The 15,732-nt window shown below is 24.8% G+C and overlaps 2 protein-coding genes across 8 annotated transcripts; one reads left to right on the forward strand and one right to left on the reverse strand.

The window, feature by feature from the left end:
* The first annotated feature begins 763 nt into the window (after positions 1-763).
* Positions 764-7,633, forward strand: LOC135927675 (zinc finger MYM-type protein 1-like). 4 transcript variants are annotated; one of them, XM_065463827.1, is made up of 16 exons: positions 764-873; positions 916-1,000; positions 1,420-2,536; positions 2,580-2,837; positions 3,146-3,229; positions 3,335-3,418; positions 3,575-3,661; positions 3,771-3,854; positions 4,011-4,097; positions 4,207-4,293; positions 4,338-4,588; positions 4,650-5,750; positions 5,790-6,079; positions 6,123-6,273; positions 6,316-6,620; positions 6,663-7,633. In XM_065463827.1, the coding sequence occupies exons 4-16, from the start codon at positions 2,580-2,582 to the stop codon at positions 7,025-7,027; spliced, it is 3,234 nt and encodes a 1,077-aa protein (XP_065319899.1). In that variant the 5' UTR covers positions 764-873; positions 916-1,000; positions 1,420-2,536; the 3' UTR covers positions 7,028-7,633. The 4 variants fall into 4 exon arrangements, with proteins under 4 accessions (XP_065319899.1, XP_065319901.1, XP_065319900.1 ...); XM_065463829.1 differs by having other exon boundaries at positions 2,452-2,536; XM_065463828.1 differs by lacking the exon at positions 1,420-2,536.
* Positions 7,634-8,646: 1,013 nt separating this feature from the next.
* Positions 8,647-15,542, reverse strand: LOC135927531 (zinc finger MYM-type protein 1-like). Of its 4 annotated transcripts, none has more exons than XM_065463568.1 (16): positions 15,433-15,542; positions 15,306-15,390; positions 13,770-13,854; positions 13,469-13,726; positions 13,077-13,160; positions 12,888-12,971; positions 12,645-12,731; positions 12,452-12,535; positions 12,209-12,295; positions 12,013-12,099; positions 11,718-11,968; positions 10,556-11,656; positions 10,227-10,516; positions 10,033-10,183; positions 9,686-9,990; positions 8,647-9,643 (listed from the first exon to the last, which is right to left on the reverse strand). In XM_065463568.1, the coding sequence occupies exons 4-16, from the start codon at positions 13,724-13,726 to the stop codon at positions 9,279-9,281; spliced, it is 3,234 nt and encodes a 1,077-aa protein (XP_065319640.1). In that variant the 5' UTR covers positions 13,770-13,854; positions 15,306-15,390; positions 15,433-15,542; the 3' UTR covers positions 8,647-9,278. The 4 variants fall into 4 exon arrangements, with proteins under 4 accessions (XP_065319640.1, XP_065319638.1, XP_065319639.1 ...); XM_065463566.1 differs by having other exon boundaries at positions 13,770-14,886; XM_065463567.1 differs by lacking the exon at positions 13,770-13,854.
* Positions 15,543-15,732: the final 190 nt, after the last annotated feature.

Raw genomic sequence — 15,732 nt, forward strand, 5'->3', positions numbered from 1 at the left:
AAATAAAAGTGCTAGAGCTTCTTCATCAATAGGAGCGTAATGTTTCTCTGATTTTAATAAAGTACCTGATGCGAATGAAATAGGTTTTGTCCTTCCATCTACTAAACCATGTAACAACATAGCCCCTAATCTTGAATCAATACGTCGCATTCCAAATTCTAGGCAACTGTGTCTTAAAATGAATTAACGTTTCCTCGGAAGACAATAATTTTTTAACCTTATCGAAAAAATTTTGTTCATCCTTCGTCCACCGCCAAGGTACTTTCACGCTCGTTAATTTATGTAATAGCGCCGTTTTATCATGTATATTACGAATAAAATGTTCAGGATAATTCACATGTCTTAGAAAATGTCTAAGTTGTATATTCTTAGGTTTGGTGCATTTCAGAAAGCCTTCATTTTGGATTAGGGTGTATAGAATTATCATTAATCACCCCTTAAATATGATATCGATTTTTTTAAAAATCTAACCTTCGTCAATTTCGCCATAAGATCAGCCGTCTGTAATGTGTCTATCAAGATCCGCAAATTTTTTATGTGTCCTCATCCAGTGTCTACATGGCCGGGGGGTAGGAGACAAATGCCTCCAAAAAATATTGGCATTTTGGGGGGTAGGTATTAATTTTGGGGGGTAGATATTGATTTTTGGGGGGTAGGCATTTGTTTTTGGGGGGTAGGTATTGATTTTTGGAGGGTAATTTTTGACTTGTATTATGATATTTTTAAATCCAATAATCGATATGATTATCGTTGATTTTCTGAAAAATGTCAATTAAAGAAAAGATATCTGTCAATTTATAAATATTATACACTATATTTATTTTTTTAAATTTTTAGAAAATTCATTTACATAATGGGATTTAGATTTTCACAGTATCAATTTTAAATTATCAATATATATTTTTTTATAATAAGGACCTTTTGAATAAAGAATCCCTTTTATGATAAGATAATCCTACTCAATTAACAATATAAAGAAACATTTTTGGATTTTAAAAAGGTAATTTTTTAAGCATATAATTGCATTTTCCTTAATTTGATGATAGATAAATAAATATAATAAAGAATGAAGCTATTTTTATTTAATCTTAATATGTATACTTAATAAGTTATCTGGGTTTTGAACCATGGCAATTATTTTTGCTAATAATTTTTTAAATAATCATTTTCAATGGGGTAAATATTACCACATTTTTGTGAGGCAATCAGGTTGGACCCATAATTGATTTCTATTTATGATAAATGATTCTTTGAGGTAAGTGTAAATTATATACAAAATTATAAGTGAGAGGTGAAAACCATTGTGTGATAAAAAATTTGTTAAAAGAATTGATAAATTTTTTATTTCATTATTAGATAAATTTTATATAACATCAAATTTTCCATAATATATTTGGCCTTTTTTCTAAATATTTATAGAAATCTTGGGAGAATGAACAGATAATCTATTCCTCTCATTTGATTATTGATTTAAGAAAAGATTTCAATTAAATGAATTGACAAAGTGATTCCATATACTGAAATATTGTTTATTTTTGTTAACAATAAATTAAATTTTTGGATATGGCTTGGGAATAATCTTTGAAACCTATGATGTGGTTTGGGTTTGGATTTCCATTAAACATGAACTGGGCCTGAAAATTATTTTTACTTATGACCTAGGCTGGATGAAGAAATCAATGCCAGTGAAGGTCTCTAATTTCAATGATTAAAATATATCATTTCTCAGACTTTATTTGAAGATAAATGAATGGGCAAATCACAAATATGCCTGTTTTCAATTATTTGCAAAATTTATTAGGATTGTTAATTTAAAGAAACTATGATTTCAAAGCATCATACATTTCTAAAAATTGTTGGACACTAAGAAATAAAGAAATCAATTGTGAAGTGTATAATGGAGGAAATATTGATCCATGATTGTTTTGGCATAAATAACAAAAAATATTATATTTTTTGTGACCATGCATTAAGCTTACATATAATATAATAGGAATCTTTTAAGAAAACATTATCAAAAATATAAGTTAATAGCTGATAGTCCATTATGAATGACTGGTAATCAGAATTTTCTTCTTTATTCAATGATGGGTGCATAATAAATTTCCTTTATATGATGATGATTGAATCAGTAAATTTTTCATTATTTTTATAAAATATGTTAATAGAGTGTATATTTATGAATTTTAATTTAAAAACAATAAGGGTCTAGAATATATTTTTTTGATTATAAATTACAAATACAAATGAATAAGAATTTATTTTAAAAGATTTTAATATATTTTTTAGATTAAAAATATAATACAAATGAATAAAAATTTATTGTGCACATATATTAAAATATCTAAATATATATTTCTTTAATATATTTTGTAAAACCACTGGAAAATTTTAAAATTACACCCTCATTTAAACAAATATAAATTTAATTTCTGAATCACACCTCATAAGATAGGAGAATTTTAAGATTCAGCCATCCACCGTCAAATAAAGGATAAAATTATGATTCTCCATCATTCTTGATGGCCATCAGTGAGTAAAAAAATATTATCTAAATATTTATTTCATTTTTATTCTAGATGCCAAGTAACAAAACAATATATAAAGTCAAATGTGACTATATTAATTGTAAAACTTCTAAAATAAGAAGTGACAAAATAAATAACCATTATAAACATAAACATCCTCATGTCAAGTTATCTGATATCAAATTTACAAAGATAGCTATCAAAAAGGATAATAATTGGGTATCCTTAAATAAAGATATTCCATTCAATATCACAAATGGGGTTGAAACCAAGTTACAAAAAAAATCAATAACATCTTACTTCCAAAAAGTAATTTTTTATATATATTATTTTAATTCATGACAATAAATATAAGTAAAAATAACCTTAAATTTTGTGAATTAGTAGAAACCAATTCTTCATCTATAATTTGAGCATAATACTTTTAATTTTTATTAAAGATAAGATTTTTAATATATAGGTACATTTTTATTATGCCCTTTATCAATTTTGAAGGAAATAAATTATAAGAATATTTAAATATTTCAACTTTTGTTAAAAAAAAATTTATATATTATAATTAAGAATAAAATAAGTCATTTGCCTAAAATTTTCACTACTCTTTATTTAATAATTAGCACAAATCTTTTATTGAAGATTCCCAAATTATATTATCTCATACAATGCCCAGTTCCAGTGATCTGCTGATTTTGAATAATGAGGTACTTAATTTAAATAAGATTTGTTTTATAATTTTGAAGGGAATAAATGAGGATATTCAGATATTTTCATGAACAAATTTTAATTAATCTTTATTTAATAATTAGCTCAAATCTTTTACTGAAGATTCCCAAATTATATTATCTCATACAATGCCCAGTTCCAGTGATCTGGTGATTTTGAATGATGAGGTACTTAATTTAAATAAGATTTGTTTGATAATTCTGAAGTGAATAAATTATGAAATATTTTCCACTTTTCTATATCTTAATTAAGAATAAAATTTTTATTAAAATTAAGATTTTCATAAGTAAACAAATTTTAACCACTCTTTATTTAATAATTAGCATGAATCTTTTATTGAAGATTCCCAAATTATATTATCTTCTCATACAATGCCCAGTTCCAGTGATCTGCTGATTTTGAATAATGAGGTACTTAATTTAAATAAGATTTCTTTTATAATTTTGAAGGGAATAAATGAGGATATTCAGATATTTTCATGAATAAACAAATTTTAATTATTCTTTATTTAATAAGTAGCACAAATCTTTTACTGAAGATTCCCAAATTATATTATCTCATACAATGCCCAGTTCCAGTGATCTGGTGATTTTGAATGATGAGGTACTTAATTTAAATAAGATTTGTTTGATAATTCTGAAGTGAATAAATTATGAAATATTTTCCACTTTTCTATATCTTAATTAAGAATAAAATTTTTATTAAAATTAAGATTTTCATAAGTAAACAAATTTTAACCACTCTTTATTTAATAATTAGCATGAATCTTTTATTGAAGATTCCCAAATTATATTATCTTCTCATACAATGCCCAGTTCCAGTGATCTGCTGATTTTGAATAATGAGGTACTTAATTTAAATAAGATTTCTTTTATAATTTTGAAGGGAATAAATGAGGATATTCAGATATTTTCATGAATAAACAAATTTTAATTATTCTTTATTTAATAATTAGCACAAATCTTTTACTGAAGATTCCCAAATTATATTATCTTCTCATACAATGCCCAGTTCCAGTGATCTGCTGATTTTGAATGATGAGGTATTTAATTTAAATAAAACTATACACTCTTTAATAATAATTAGCAAACACACAAAGTTATTGAAAATTCCCCAATTATATCTTTTTTTCATCCAATTATCAATCCCAATGCAAGCCAAAATATTTCAAACATTAAAGGCCCAAATATTATTCAATTATATAAAAAAAAGGAGCCTAATGACCCTTTTCATTTCATATTCTTTAGAATGACAAATATCTTGATTAATTTCATAATTTCCATAGGCCCATGTCAGCCATGTTCAAATATATTTCAATATCCTGTTACTCACAAAAGGTTTTTAAAAAATTTAATTTTTATTAATTTTTACGCATCCATTATTTCTACTTTTAAATAGGAGCATGAATATATCCTATTATAAAAAGGTTAATATTGATGGTTCCCTCAAACCAAGAAATTGGTTATCCTATAGCACCACTTTAGACAAAGTCTTTTGTCTTTATTGTCTTATGTTTGGTGGCCCTAAATCCAATACTTTTTGGACTCAACTTGGAGTAAATAATTGGAAAAATTTTAAGCGTGACTTAGAGAGACATGAGTCATCTTCTATTCATAAGGATTGTGAATACACCAACATGACTTGGCTTGCAAATAAGCGTATTCAAGATCATTTTCTATCAAATAGGCTTGATATAATAATGGAAAATCGTAATATAGTTCATAATATTATTGATGCCATTATATACCTTATAAAATGTAACATAGCCTTTTGGGGCACTAATTCGAATGAAGGTAATTTTATGTGCCTCATAAAATTAATGGCAAAAACGGTTCCAACTTTACGGGCATACATTGATAACAACGAAAAATTGAGGAGAAAAAAATCAGATAAAATTTCAAGACCTTATATAAATTTATTGTCATATGGCCATGTGAAAAAAATTATTGAAGTCATTAAGATAAAAATAATAAAATGTATTATTCAAAAAATTAAAGAGAATTGTGCCTATAGCATCATATTAGATGGAACATATGATGTGTCTAAAAAAGAATGCATTGCTTTACTTGTAAGATATATAGAAGATGATCCGCATCCACATCCTGTAGAAAGGATCATCCATGTTTTTACAACATCAGAAACCACCGGGGAAAATATAAAGAAACATGTTTTTTCTAAGTTCAAAGATCTTGGTCTTCCTCTTGATTATATGGTTGGGCAAAGTATGGATGGTGCAGGGAATATGAGAGGAGTATACAAAGGAATGCAGGCTTTAATATTGAAAGAGGCTCCAAAAGCCATATATATTTGGTGCCATGCACATAGGCTCAATTTAGTAGTTGCTCATGTTTGTGGATGCAAAATAGAAATGAAAAAGGTAATGGGAATATTGGATGAGTTATATAATTTCATGAATGGGGTAAGACGTCAAGGAGTGTTTGTTAAATATCAAATGACAAAGTCTAAAAAATCTCTTAAAAGAATAAAAAATACAACAAGGTAAATATAATATTTTTAATGTAACTTATCTTTTTTTAGAAATTGGTCATCATCTTATAAAGCTGTAGAAATTTTTTTAGATGTTTATGAACATATTATAGCATCATTAAATGAATTAAAAGATTCTAATGACCCAAGCACCTCTTCTATTGCCGATGGATTATTAACAAGAATTAAGGATGAAGATTTCATATTAAGTCTATTTATTTTGAAAGAAATATTGAAATGCACACATGAGGCTTGTATTGAAATGCAGGCAGTTGGTAATGATTTGGCTATGGTAACTAAATTAATACAACACACAAAAAATAAATTACAAAGACTAAGAGGTTAAAATTAGTTACGATTTCTATAAATAATTTTAAAATGTAGCTAATGGGGATAATATTTTTTTAAAATTGCATTCCTTATCTAACAGTTATTTGAAAAAGAATAATGTTACAACGGAATTGCATAATATAAAATCAATATTCAAATTTGATCAAACAGCATTCAATAATTATGTTAAACAAAAAAAAAACAAGTTGAATAAAAAAAGATTTAAAATTATTATTTAGCATTATAGATATAAAAGGGAAATATTTTTCCCTGTGCTTGATACAATCATTAATGATTTAAATGAAAGATTTAATTATGATTGTTTAAATTTTTTATCTCAAATATCTCTTTTTACACCAGCTGGAATTATAGCCAATGATAGAATAGAAGGGTGGCAAATATCTCAAATTTGTCATACTTACCAATTAAATGCTCAAGATATTGCTCGTGAATATAATGATTTTCGATCTTTATATTTGGATTCACAAGCAATCATTTATTGCAAGGATCTTTTGAAAATAAAAAAGAATGATGGGTTATATATTGATGAAAGTAATTTATTGATATTTTATTTAAAATTATATATAATTAAAGGTATTGTAAACGATGAAACCGAGGAAGATATCAATAACGATAACATAATTAATACAAAAAAATGGATAAAATATTCATTTATACTACCATATCGTCTTTTAAATAAATTAAATTCTTATTCTAATTTATATTTATTATATAAATATTTATTGACTCTACCAACTACTTCTTGTTCAGCCGAAAGAGTGATGAGCAAAGTCAAAATAAATAAAACTAGAATGCGGAATAAAATTTCTGACCCCTTTTTAGAAAATTTACTTCTAATATCCAGCGAAATTGATGTTTTTGAAAGATTTAAAATAGACGACATTATAACGCGATTTGCATCTACGTCTAAAAGATTAACTAAATTATTAATAAAATAAGTTATATCTTTTTCACAGCTAATTATATACGCCTTTTTAATAATGTAAATTTAATTTAATAGTTTTTTATATCATTCTAGTCCGGTGCATAATATAATACTATATTCATTTTATTTAAATATTTTATAATAGTTATATTTACATAAATGTTTTTATAATTCCAGTGCAAAATATATTATATTCATTTTATTTTAATATTTTATATAAAACTTATATTTACATAGATGTTTTTATAATTCCAGTGCAACTATATTCATTTTTTTCTCATATTTTATATAAAAGTTATATTTACATAAAAAAATTTATATTTCCAGTGCAAAATATACTCTATTCATTTTATATTTTATATAATAGTTATATTTACATAAATGTTTTTATAATTCTTGTGCAAAATATACTATATTCTTTATTCTAATATTTTATATAAAAGTTATATTTACATAAAAAATTTTTTTATATAATAGTTATATCTATATGAATGTTTTTAATTAATATAAAGGCATTAGTATTTATAGAATCAAGCTATACCTCTTTAAAATTACTCATTTTGTTTTTTTTACTTAATATAAAGGTATTAGTAATTATAGAATCAAGCTATACCTCTTTAAAATTACTCATCTTATATTTTTTTACTAAATTTTTGATATTTTTTTATAGTAATGTAAATATGTTATCTCATTTAATACTATTATATTAATTTTTATGAAAATAAATTGATTATCAATCAAATTATGAAAAGATTGCACTACCTACTTAAATATAAGTTAATTGAAAACGGATAGTAACAATAGTTATCAGTTTGTAAATTTTTTTTTCCAAAGCAGGTCTGAATGTTTGTAAGGGTATAAATAGTGACTTAATATAAGATTTTCTTGATTAAGGCAAATATCGCGGCCGAAGGCCGCGAAATTTTTTTAGGGGGGTAGGGGTAGATTTGGGATGGGGGTTGCCTCCATCAAATTTTCTGCCATGTAGACGCTGGTCATCATCATCATCGAGGTAGAAATAAATTTACCGTCGATAAACCTGAAAGTATGCAGTCATTTAGCAGACTCATCCAGATATATATCAGAATCTAATAGGTGCACTTGCCTAATCCGATAGTGCAATCGTCAGTAACGGAGTATTCCCCTTATCGACGACTGCACTATCGGATTAGGCAAGTGCACCTATTAGATTCCGATATCTATCTGGATGAGTCTACTAAATGACTGCATACTTTCAGGTTTATCGACGGTAAATTTATTTCTACCTTGATGATGATCATGACCAGCGTCTACATGGCAGAAAATTTGATGGAGGCAACCCCCATCCCAAATCTACCCCTACCCCCCTAAAAAAATTTCGCGGCCTTCGGCCGCGATATTTGCCTTAATCAAGAAAATCTTATATTAAGTCACTATTTATACCCTTACAAACATTCAGACCTGCTTTGGAAAAAAAAATTTACAAACTGATAACTATTGTTACTATCCGTTTTCAATTAACTTATATTTAAGTAGGTAGTGCAATCTTTTCATAATTTGATTGATAATCAATTTATTTTCATAAAAATTAATATAATAGTATTAAATGAGATAACATATTTACATTACTATAAAAAAATATCAAAAATTTAGTAAAAAAATATAAGATGAGTAATTTTAAAGAGGTATAGCTTGATTCTATAATTACTAATACCTTTATATTAAGTAAAAAAAACAAAATGAGTAATTTTAAAGAGGTATAGCTTGATTCTATAAATACTAATGCCTTTATATTAATTAAAAACATTCATATAGATATAACTATTATATAAAAAAATTTTTTATGTAAATATAACTTTTATATAAAATATTAGAATAAAGAATATAGTATATTTTGCACAAGAATTATAAAAACATTTATGTAAATATAACTATTATATAAAATATAAAATGAATAGAGTATATTTTGCACTGGAAATATAAATTTTTTTATGTAAATATAACTTTTATATAAAATATGAGAAAAAAATGAATATAGTTGCACTGGAATTATAAAAACATCTATGTAAATATAAGTTTTATATAAAATATTAAAATAAAATGAATATAATATATTTTGCACTGGAATTATAAAAACATTTATGTAAATATAACTATTATAAAATATTTAAATAAAATGAATATAGTATTATATTATGCACCGGACTAGAATGATATAAAAAACTATTAAATTAAATTTACATTATTAAAAAGGCGTATATAATTAGCTGTGAAAAAGATATAACTTATTTTATTAATAATTTAGTTAATCTTTTAGACGTAGATGCAAATCGCGTTATAATGTCGTCTATTTTAAATCTTTCAAAAACATCAATTTCGCTGGATATTAGAAGTAAATTTTCTAAAAAGGGGTCAGAAATTTTATTCCGCATTCTAGTTTTATTTATTTTGACTTTGCTCATCACTCTTTCGGCTGAACAAGAAGTAGTTGGTAGAGTCAATAAATATTTATATAATAAATATAAATTAGAATAAGAATTTAATTTATTTAAAAGACGATATGGTAGTATAAATGAATATTTTATCCATTTTTTTGTATTAATTATGTTATCGTTATTGATATCTTCCTCGGTTTCATCGTTTACAATACCTTTAATTATATATAATTTTAAATAAAATATCAATAAATTACTTTCATCAATATATAACCCATCATTCTTTTTTATTTTCAAAAGATCCTTGCAATAAATGATTGCTTGTGAATCCAAATATAAAGATCGAAAATCATTATATTCACGAGCAATATCTTGAGCATTTAATTGGTAAGTATGACAAATTTGAGATATTTGCCACCCTTCTATTCTATCATTGGCTATAATTCCAGCTGGTGTAAAAAGAGATATTTGAGATAAAAAATTTAAACAATCATAATTAAATCTTTCATTTAAATCATTAATGATTGTATCAAGCACAGGGAAAAATATTTCCCTTTTATATCTATAATGCTAAATAATAATTTTAAATCTTTTTTTATTCAACTTGTTTTTTTTTTGTTTAACATAATTATTGAATGCTGTTTGATCAAATTTGAATATTGATTTTATATTATGCAATTCCGTTGTAACATTATTCTTTTTCAAATAACTGTTAGATAAGGAATGCAATTTTAAAAAAATATTATCCCCATTAGCTACATTTTAAAATTATTTATAGAAATCGTAACTAATTTTAACCTCTTAGTCTTTGTAATTTATTTTTTGTGTGTTGTATTAATTTAGTTACCATAGCCAAATCATTACCAACTGCCTGCATTTCAATACAAGCCTCATGTGTGCATTTCAATATTTCTTTCAAAATAAATAGACTTAATATGAAATCTTCATCCTTAATTCTTGTTAATAATCCATCGGCAATAGAAGAGGTGCTTGGGTCATTAGAATCTTTTAATTCATTTAATGATGCTATAATATGTTCATAAACATCTAAAAAAATTTCTACAGCTTTATAAGATGATGACCAATTTCTAAAAAAAGATAAGTTACATTAAAAATATTATATTTACCTTGTTGTATTTTTTATTCTTTTAAGAGATTTTTTAGACTTTGTCATTTGATATTTAACAAACACTCCTTGACGTCTTACCCCATTCATGAAATTATATAACTCATCCAATATTCCCATTACCTTTTTCATTTCTATTTTGCATCCACAAACATGAGCAACTACTAAATTGAGCCTATGTGCATGGCACCAAATATATATGGCTTTTGGAGCCTCTTTCAATATTAAAGCCTGCATTCCTTTGTATACTCCTCTCATATTCCCTGCACCATCCATACTTTGCCCAACCATATAATCAAGAGGAAGACCAAGATCTTTGAACTTAGAAAAAACATGTTTCTTTATATTTTCCCCGGTGGTTTCTGATGTTGTAAAAACATGGATGATCCTTTCTACAGGATGTGGATGCGGATCATCTTCTATATATCTTACAAGTAAAGCAATGCATTCTTTTTTAGACACATCATATGTTCCATCTAATATGATGCTATAGGCACAATTCTCTTTAATTTTTTGAATAATACATTTTATTATTTTTATCTTAATGACTTCAATAATTTTTTTCACATGGCCATATGACAATAAATTTATATAAGGTCTTGAAATTTTATCTGATTTTTTTCTCCTCAATTTTTCGTTGTTATCAATGTATGCCCGTAAAGTTGGAACCGTTTTTGCCATTAATTTTATGAGGCACATAAAATTACCTTCATTCGAATTAGTGCCCCAAAAGGCTATGTTACATTTTATAAGGTATATAATGGCATCAATAATATTATGAACTATATTACGATTTTCCATTATTATATCAAGCCTATTTGATAGAAAATGATCTTGAATACGCTTATTTGCAAGCCAAGTCATGTTGGTGTATTCACAATCCTTATGAATAGAAGATGACTCATGTCTCTCTAAGTCACGCTTAAAATTTTTCCAATTATTTACTCCAAGTTGAGTCCAAAAAGTATTGGATTTAGGGCCACCAAACATAAGACAATAAAGACAAAAGACTTTGTCTAAAGTGGTGCTATAGGATAACCAATTTCTTGGTTTGAGGGAACCATCAATATTAACCTTTTTATAATAGGATATATTCATGCTCCTATTTAAAAGTAGAAATAATGGATGCGTAAAAATTAATAAAAATTAAATTTTTTAAAAACCTTTTGTGAGTAACAGGATATTGAAATATATTTGAACATGGCTGACATGGGCCTATGGAAATTATGAAATTAATCAAGATATTTGTCATTCTAAAGAATATGAAATGAAAAGGGTCATTAGGCTCCTTTTTTTTATATAATTGAATAATATTTGGGCCTTTAATGTTTGAAATATTTTGGCTTGCATTGGGATTGATAATTGGATGAAAAAAAGATATAATTGGGGAATTTTCAATAACTTTGTGTGTTTGCTAATTATTATTAAAGAGTGTATAGTTTTATTTAAATTAAATACCTCATCATTCAAAATCAGCAGATCACTGGAACTGGGCATTGTATGAGAAGATAATATAATTTGGGAATCTTCAGTAAAAGATTTGTGCTAATTATTAAATAAAGAATAATTAAAATTTGTTTATTCATGAAAATATCTGAATATCCTCATTTATTCCCTTCAAAATTATAAAAGAAATCTTATTTAAATTAAGTACCTCATTATTCAAAATCAGCAGATCACTGGAACTGGGCATTGTATGAGAAGATAATATAATTTGGGAATCTTCAATAAAAGATTCATGCTAATTATTAAATAAAGAGTGGTTAAAATTTGTTTACTTATGAAAATCTTAATTTTAATAAAAATTTTATTCTTAATTAAGATATAGAAAAGTGGAAAATATTTCATAATTTATTCACTTCAGAATTATCAAACAAATCTTATTTAAATTAAGTACCTCATCATTCAAAATCACCAGATCACTGGAACTGGGCATTGTATGAGATAATATAATTTGGGAATCTTCAGTAAAAGATTTGTGCTACTTATTAAATAAAGAATAATTAAAATTTGTTTATTCATGAAAATATCTGAATATCCTCATTTATTCCCTTCAAAATTATAAAAGAAATCTTATTTAAATTAAGTACCTCATTATTCAAAATCAGCAGATCACTGGAACTGGGCATTGTATGAGAAGATAATATAATTTGGGAATCTTCAATAAAAGATTCATGCTAATTATTAAATAAAGAGTGGTTAAAATTTGTTTACTTATGAAAATCTTAATTTTAATAAAAATTTTATTCTTAATTAAGATATAGAAAAGTGGAAAATATTTCATAATTTATTCACTTCAGAATTATCAAACAAATCTTATTTAAATTAAGTACCTCATCATTCAAAATCACCAGATCACTGGAACTGGGCATTGTATGAGATAATATAATTTGGGAATCTTCAGTAAAAGATTTGAGCTAATTATTAAATAAAGATTAATTAAAATTTGTTCATGAAAATATCTGAATATCCTCATTTATTCCCTTCAAAATTATAAAACAAATCTTATTTAAATTAAGTACCTCATTATTCAAAATCAGCAGATCACTGGAACTGGGCATTGTATGAGATAATATAATTTGGGAATCTTCAATAAAAGATTTGTGCTAATTATTAAATAAAGAGTAGTGAAAATTTTAGGCAAATGACTTATTTTATTCTTAATTATAATATATAAATTTTTTTTTAACAAAAGTTGAAATATTTAAATATTCTTATAATTTATTTCCTTCAAAATTGATAAAGGGCATAATAAAAATGTACCTATATATTAAAAATCTTATCTTTAATAAAAATTAAAAGTATTATGCTCAAATTATAGATGAAGAATTGGTTTCTACTAATTCACAAAATTTAAGGTTATTTTTACTTATATTTATTGTCATGAATTAAAATAATATATATAAAAAATTACTTTTTGGAAGTAAGATGTTATTGATTTTTTTTGTAACTTGGTTTCAACCCCATTTGTGATATTGAATGGAATATCTTTATTTAAGGATACCCAATTATTATCCTTTTTGATAGCTATCTTTGTAAATTTGATATCAGATAACTTGACATGAGGATGTTTATGTTTATAATGGTTATTTATTTTGTCACTTCTTATTTTAGAAGTTTTACAATTAATATAGTCACATTTGACTTTATATATTGTTTTGTTACTTGGCATCTAGAATAAAAATGAAATAAATATTTAGATAATATTTTTTTACTCACTGATGGCCATCAAGAATGATGGAGAATCATAATTTTATCCTTTATTTGACGGTGGATGGCTGAATCTTAAAATTCTCCTATCTTATGAGGTGTGATTCAGAAATTAAATTTATATTTGTTTAAATGAGGGTGTAATTTTAAAATTTTCCAGTGGTTTTACAAAATATATTAAAGAAATATATATTTAGATATTTTAATATATGTGCACAATAAATTTTTATTCATTTGTATTATATTTTTAATCTAAAAAATATATTAAAATCTTTTAAAATAAATTCTTATTCATTTGTATTTGTAATTTATAATCAAAAAAATATATTCTAGACCCTTATTGTTTTTAAATTAAAATTCATAAATATACACTCTATTAACATATTTTATAAAAATAATGAAAAATTTACTGATTCAATCATCATCATATAAAGGAAATTTATTATGCACCCATCATTGAATAAAGAAGAAAATTCTGATTACCAGTCATTCATAATGGACTATCAGCTATTAACTTATATTTTTGATAATGTTTTCTTAAAAGATTCCTATTATATTATATGTAAGCTTAATGCATGGTCACAAAAAATATAATATTTTTTGTTATTTATGCCAAAACAATCATGGATCAATATTTCCTCCATTATACACTTCACAATTGATTTCTTTATTTCTTAGTGTCCAACAATTTTTAGAAATGTATGATGCTTTGAAATCATAGTTTCTTTAAATTAACAATCCTAATAAATTTTGCAAATAATTGAAAACAGGCATATTTGTGATTTGCCCATTCATTTATCTTCAAATAAAGTCTGAGAAATGATATATTTTAATCATTGAAATTAGAGACCTTCACTGGCATTGATTTCTTCATCCAGCCTAGGTCATAAGTAAAAATAATTTTCAGGCCCAGTTCATGTTTAATGGAAATCCAAACCCAAACCACATCATAGGTTTCAAAGATTATTCCCAAGCCATATCCAAAAATTTAATTTATTGTTAACAAAAATAAACAATATTTCAGTATATGGAATCACTTTGTCAATTCATTTAATTGAAATCTTTTCTTAAATCAATAATCAAATGAGAGGAATAGATTATCTGTTCATTCTCCCAAGATTTCTATAAATATTTAGAAAAAAGGCCAAATATATTATGGAAAATTTGATGTTATATAAAATTTATCTAATAATGAAATAAAAAATTTATCAATTCTTTTAACAAATTTTTTATCACACAATGGTTTTCACCTCTCACTTATAATTTTGTATATAATTTACACTTACCTCAAAGAATCATTTATCATAAATAGAAATCAATTATGGGTCCAACCTGATTGCCTCACAAAAATGTGGTAATATTTACCCCATTGAAAATGATTATTTAAAAAATTATTAGCAAAAATAATTGCCATGGTTCAAAACCCAGATAACTTATTAAGTATACATATTAAGATTAAATAAAAATAGCTTCATTCTTTATTATATTTATTTATCTATCATCAAATTAAGGAAAATGCAATTATATGCTTAAAAAATTACCTTTTTAAAATCCAAAAATGTTTCTTTATATTGTTAATTGAGTAGGATTATCTTATCATAAAAGGGATTCTTTATTCAAAAGGTCCTTATTATAAAAAAATATATATTGATAATTTAAAATTGATACTGTGAAAATCTAAATCCCATTATGTAAATGAATTTTCTAAAAATTTAAAAAAATAAATATAGTGTATAATATTTATAAATTGACAGATATCTTTTCTTTAATTGACATTTTTCAGAAAATCAACGATAATCATATCGATTATTGGATTTAAAAATATCATAATACAAGTCAAAAATTACCCTCCAAAAATCAATACCTACCCCCCAAAAACAAATGCCTACCCCCCAAAAATCAATATCTACCCCCCAAAATTAATACCTACCCCCCAAAATGCCAATATTTTTTGGAGGCATTTGTCTC

The sequence above is a fragment of the Gordionus sp. m RMFG-2023 genome, chromosome 3 (assembly GCF_954871325.1).
Source record: "Gordionus sp. m RMFG-2023 chromosome 3, tfGorSpeb1-WG-v2, whole genome shotgun sequence".
Classification (NCBI taxonomy): domain Eukaryota; kingdom Metazoa; phylum Nematomorpha; class Gordioida; order Chordodea; family Parachordodidae; genus Gordionus; species Gordionus sp. m RMFG-2023.

What these genes read in the sequence shown, in the direction of transcription:
- LOC135927675 (XM_065463827.1), top strand. Translation starts at nt 2,580, where the DNA reads ATGCCAAGTAACAAAACAATATATAAAGTCAAATGTGACTATATTAAT. An exon ending in TGCTGATTTTGAATGATGAG is followed by an intron (nt 4,294 to 4,337) that starts GTATTTAATTTA and finishes AATAATAATTAG; the next exon opens with CAAACACACAAAGTTATTGA. An exon ending in TGGGTTATATATTGATGAAA is followed by an intron (nt 6,621 to 6,662) that starts GTAATTTATTGA and finishes ATATAATTAAAG; the next exon opens with GTATTGTAAACGATGAAACC.
- LOC135927531 (XM_065463567.1), bottom strand. Translation starts at nt 13,726, where the DNA reads ATGCCAAGTAACAAAACAATATATAAAGTCAAATGTGACTATATTAAT. An exon ending in TAACATCTTACTTCCAAAAA is followed by an intron (nt 13,161 to 13,468) that starts GTAATTTTTTAT and finishes TTTAATAATTAG; the next exon opens with CACAAATCTTTTATTGAAGA. An exon ending in TAAATTACAAAGACTAAGAG is followed by an intron (nt 10,184 to 10,226) that starts GTTAAAATTAGT and finishes TTTAAAATGTAG; the next exon opens with CTAATGGGGATAATATTTTT.